General features: G+C 36.1%; 1 protein-coding gene across 1 annotated transcript in view; it reads right to left on the minus strand.

Annotated features, from left to right (window-relative positions):
* elavl2 (ELAV like neuron-specific RNA binding protein 2) overlaps positions 1-4,928 on the minus strand; it is a gene marked incomplete at its 5' end in the record, with an annotated part of 54,915 nt that overhangs the window by 20,047 nt on the left and 29,940 nt on the right. Inside the window, 1 exon segment of the mRNA XM_014020855.1 lies at positions 4,541-4,784. Within this exon segment, the coding sequence (XP_013876309.1) occupies positions 4,541-4,784 (244 nt within the window).

Here is a 4,928-nt window from a genome sequence, read left to right on the forward strand (position 1 = left end):
CATGAAAAGTGTTTACATGCACCGGAGTTTTATTCAGAATAAAAGTCCGGACGTGCGCAGTGTTGTAAACGTTCAGCTCTACTTCCGTGTTGCTGCCTGCTTGGATCTGTTACTATCTCGCTCGGAGGCATGAAGGAGTGTCAGAGGTAAGCTCGATTCAAACACTTTTTATGACGCGGTCTCATTTCCGGACTCAGGCATTTTGTGAATGAGGCCGATACGTCAGTTAAAATACATTAGCAAAATGATTTTATGGATTTAATGTTTCGTATTATACTTGAATAAAAACAGTAAATTAATTTGTTGTATTGAATCATAAATTTTACATTTGAAAACGATTTGAAATCAGTTTTTATATTAAGTTTAAAAAAAAAATCAAAATTTGTATTTTAATGCCAACAGTTGATTAGCCCTGCTTTAAAGAACTGGGTCTAAGACACCATTTCTATGCAGCGTCCCTGTGATCATGTAAAGTTCATGAACTCAGTTTCACCTTGCAGAGCTGGACCAAACCTCCAGTCAGTCAAGCTTTTTAAACGTGTTGTGAAATGACACGTTCACTTAAGCCTGGGGGGTAAAAACACCCACTGTACTATCATGTTTTTCTATAGAACATAATTGTATCTTTTAAAACCAAGAGCCATTTAAAAAAATAATAACTTGCTCACTTTTAGCTGTCAAAAAGACTTGTTAAGATACATTTTCAAAACAGCAACACCCATATTCCAGTTGAGCGCTGGTGATGCTCATAGTGGGAGGAAAAGACTAAGCCTTTYCTGCTGCAGCAGCCAAAGCATAAACATTTCAAGCAAAGAGGAAGCACATCTCTCTGGTGATTACTAAACATCTGATGTAGCAACCGTATACTGATGTAGGCTGGCTTAAATCCATCGCCACAGGGCCAAGGAAGAGACAAAAGGAATACAGTCTGGAGGGAAAAGAGGGGTTTATGTAGAGCTGAGAAATCAGAGCACCAATCCWATGAAATAACTTTGAGGCTTTGAATAATATTAAGGATGTAATTTTTCCCAACCCAATTCAAGTCTTAAAGTTGAAAAGGAATTTTAAAAATCTTCCTTTATCTGTTAAATTTATAATAATGTTGGTAAGAGAGGCTGGATTGATCTTAAATTTATGGTCAGCTTCGCTCATCAGGCTGAATTAAACAGCCTGTAAATGTCTGCAACACTGACTATCAGTTCAGTTTTATGGAATTAAATTTGATTAAAAACAGGATTTTAGATGTCAGACATTTACTCTAAACTAATTTGCATCTCTTGCTGGCTTTTAGAGCACAAAACAGACCATTTTTTTAAATGTTACTTTAAATAAAATTACCAGTATAACTCCATGTTATTGTTCTTTATATCCAACACATGAACAGATAGAAAAAATGAACAAGCTTCCACGCCGAGGCAGCAAACAAATAAAATGTTAATAAGCTTTAATTTTAATTAGAATGAAGCCTAATTTTGAAACATTACACTGAATATGAGGAAGCTCTATTTTTTTCAAACCCTAAAAGTTTATCCCCTGTACAGAATCTATTTTCTCTGCTCCACTTTTACTGCAGGTGTTCAGCTGTAGTGCTTTATATGTTCACTCAAGGGCTTTGCTGATTTCAAACAACTTATTTCATTTAGTTTCCTGCCCTCAAGTCATTTTCAGGGTTACTGTTACTTTTTTCCTTTCTTTTTGCTAAATATGCAGCGAATCAAGGCTGCTTTATGACTAATCAAAATGTTCTTAACACTTAGTTTGAACACATTTTCACTTCTCAATTCAGCTCAACCCATTTCATACAATAATCAAACATTTCTCATATGAATGGCTGCACAAGAGCATTTAAAGCTGAAGAACAATACTTGACAATTTTCATTAAGTCTGCATGTRAAACAAGACCCTCAACCTTTTGTCTCAATCTTTAACTTGTGTCCTGTTTTCTACACATTTCCAGATAAAGGCTCTGCAGCTGAGAGTGTTAGCTTTTAAGCCTTTAACGTACTGAAAGCCATCAACAGAACTGTGGGAAAATTTATGATAATCAGCTACACCTAAACTTACTGTGTAACACTAAATACTAGGGGTGTAAGAAAATATTGATACACTGAAATATTGCGATATTTCATTTCCCGATACTGTATCAATATTCTAAAGCCCTGTATCGATTTTTTATTAAGTTTTAAAAAGTCAACCTTCTTGCCAACCGTTCATTTTTATGTTGTAGTTCAGCCTCTGACCACTAGTTGGCAGCAGTGAGCCAACCATTTGGCTCCTCTACCTCTTGAGCACCAGAGAGTAAGGGTGGCATTAGCATTGTAAGTAAACATTAGCTTTTCTTTTTTTTCAGTAAGAGGTTTTTATTTAATAGAATTTTTGGACAAAAAAATCGCAATATAACGCCTTGCTTACAGTATCGCAAAATATCGGGATATATCGTATCGTGACCCCTCTGTTATGATATGTATCGCCAAATTCTTGCCAATATACAGCCCTACTAAATACTAAAAGGTTTCGGTGTGGGCTTTTAGGATTGGAACACATTGGATTGGAACACAATATATCGCCTTACTTACAGTATCGCAATATATCGGGATATATCGTATCGTGACCCCTCTGTTATGATATGTATCGCCAAATTCTTTCCAATACACAGCCCTACTAAATACTAAAAGGTTTCGGTGTGGGCTTTTAGGATTGGAACACATTGGATTGGAACACAAACAAATGCAGCTTTGTTTTGTAAAAACAATGCTTCATTTAAAAACATGAAGCAAAACCGACATTGTAGGACAGACCGAAGAGCTTGAGGACAGTTTCCTAGTCAACTACAGTGATGGAGAATGAAATGTGTTTCCAAATAAAATAGAAATAAAAGACGGGCATATGGCCATGCCTTTTATCTTTATATACTTAATTACCAAGTAGGAAAATTATACAGCAGCAACTACAACCAGCTCACTGTTTAGTTGTTTTAAGTGAAAATACTCCATGTACTTTTAGGTCTAAAAGATGTTCAAACCAAGCTATTGGCCTTACTCACAACTCGAGCCAAATTTAAATCATTCTTCAGGAGTTTGCAGAGCAGCAGACGTGCAACTATAGGCACCAAATCATATGAAGTGTAGCTAAAAGTCATCCACGATTCATCCAAAGCTTCTGCTTTATGTCTACATGTAGCCAAGTGTATGGTCTGTACACACAWTTCTTTCCCTTAAACTGTACTGAAAAATACAACTAATCTGTGGYTTCAAAACAAAGCAYCAAACCGTAATATATGTGAAGATTTTGTCATGAATATTAAAGGCCAGCTGTAGTTGGATGCACTGAAAACAATCATCTGCAGTCACACTAGCTAAGTTTACATGTACACAGGTAATCAGAATAAAAATGTGCCATGTAAATWCCCCAATCTGAATATTCTAATCCGATTCATCTTTATTGGAATGAATTTGTAAACTGAATGAGAGGGGTGGTGCTGATTGATAATCCCAACAGTGTGCATGTAAACACTTAAACCTRACCTGTGTGCCAACCTGGTGCATTTCTGCCTGGTTAGATTATTATTATTATTGTTATTTTTATTATTACTACAACAACAATTATAGACTGATATGAAACATGTACACGGTGACACATTTTTAAGCCATATCACCCAGAAATAGAAACACTTTTTAAATATTTTTAAAGGAAAGTTTACAACACTGAGCATGTCAGTACTTCTATTCTGACTAAAAACCTGGTGCATGTAAATGCTTGTCATAATCAGACTGCAATTTCATTGTACTTTGTACAATGACAATAAAGTTTTCTTATCTAGTAATTTTGTGTCCATATAAGTGATTTGGATTATTTAATCTGAATACATTTTGTTCCGATCAAAGAATTTTGCACATATTGAATAAACTCATCCTCCAGCCTCTACACTACAACTTTCTGCACACTGACTTAWTGTTTCACCAGAAGCAGAAAGGAAAAGATGCTGTTATAGCTTCTCCACTGAACATGAAGGTCTGAGTAACCTTGACCGAAACAGCAAGCAGTTAAAACTCCAGCAGCCTGAGCTATTATCACCCTGCTCCTGTCACACAGAATCAGTAACAACCTCTGCAGAATATATTCCCCCCTATTAAAAACAACCTAAWCTCATTTACAAGTTGAATACMAAGTAAAACGCAGGAAATATKTCTWAACAGGCAGCTTCTTTTGAGGAGCCAGTACGACAAAAATCTTATTAATAGAATCTGTGTTTATGGCACCTAATATCAGTCCATATGTTCATGCCTGATAAGCTAAATAATTGGTAGAAGGAAGCAGTTTTATAGCTGAATGTGCCAACTGCTTATAATTAGATGTTGAAAAGTTGAATGATGTTCAGCAGTCCATTATATAACTGAACACACAAACAAAACTACTGTGCATGCAACGTGAAGCTTTTAGCATGAACAAAAATATCTCATGGACAATAATCTGAGGTCAATATGAGCAGAAAAATCATTAAAAAACTGCTCCGGCTCRCACACAGCAGCAGCAAAGTTACCTGTTATTTTATCTCGGACWAGTTTACAGGACTCAATTTCTCCGATGCTCCCAAACAAACTCTTCAGCTCTTCCTGTGTCATGTTCTGAGGCAGGTAGTTTACTATCAAGTTAGTTTTACTGTCCTCTATGCTCCCCGACTCTACAGGCGAGGAGCAGTTGTTCGAAATTGATGAAGGACCGTTGCTCGTATTGTTGCACGTTGGTCCATTGGACAGCTGTGTTTCCATGGTAGCAATTACCTGCTGAAGAGACAAAAGAACAGCAAGTCAAAATTACATGTAAATTGAGGAAAAGCACAAATATATTAGCAGTTTTGAAAGGAAACTCTTCACATATCGAAATGCTGATTATATGGAAAAACTTAATTTTGAGTGTCTAAATTGTTT

This window comes from Austrofundulus limnaeus, unplaced genomic scaffold (assembly GCF_001266775.1).
Source record: "Austrofundulus limnaeus strain Quisiro unplaced genomic scaffold, Austrofundulus_limnaeus-1.0 Scaffold269, whole genome shotgun sequence".
NCBI lineage: Eukaryota > Metazoa > Chordata > Actinopteri > Cyprinodontiformes > Rivulidae > Austrofundulus > Austrofundulus limnaeus.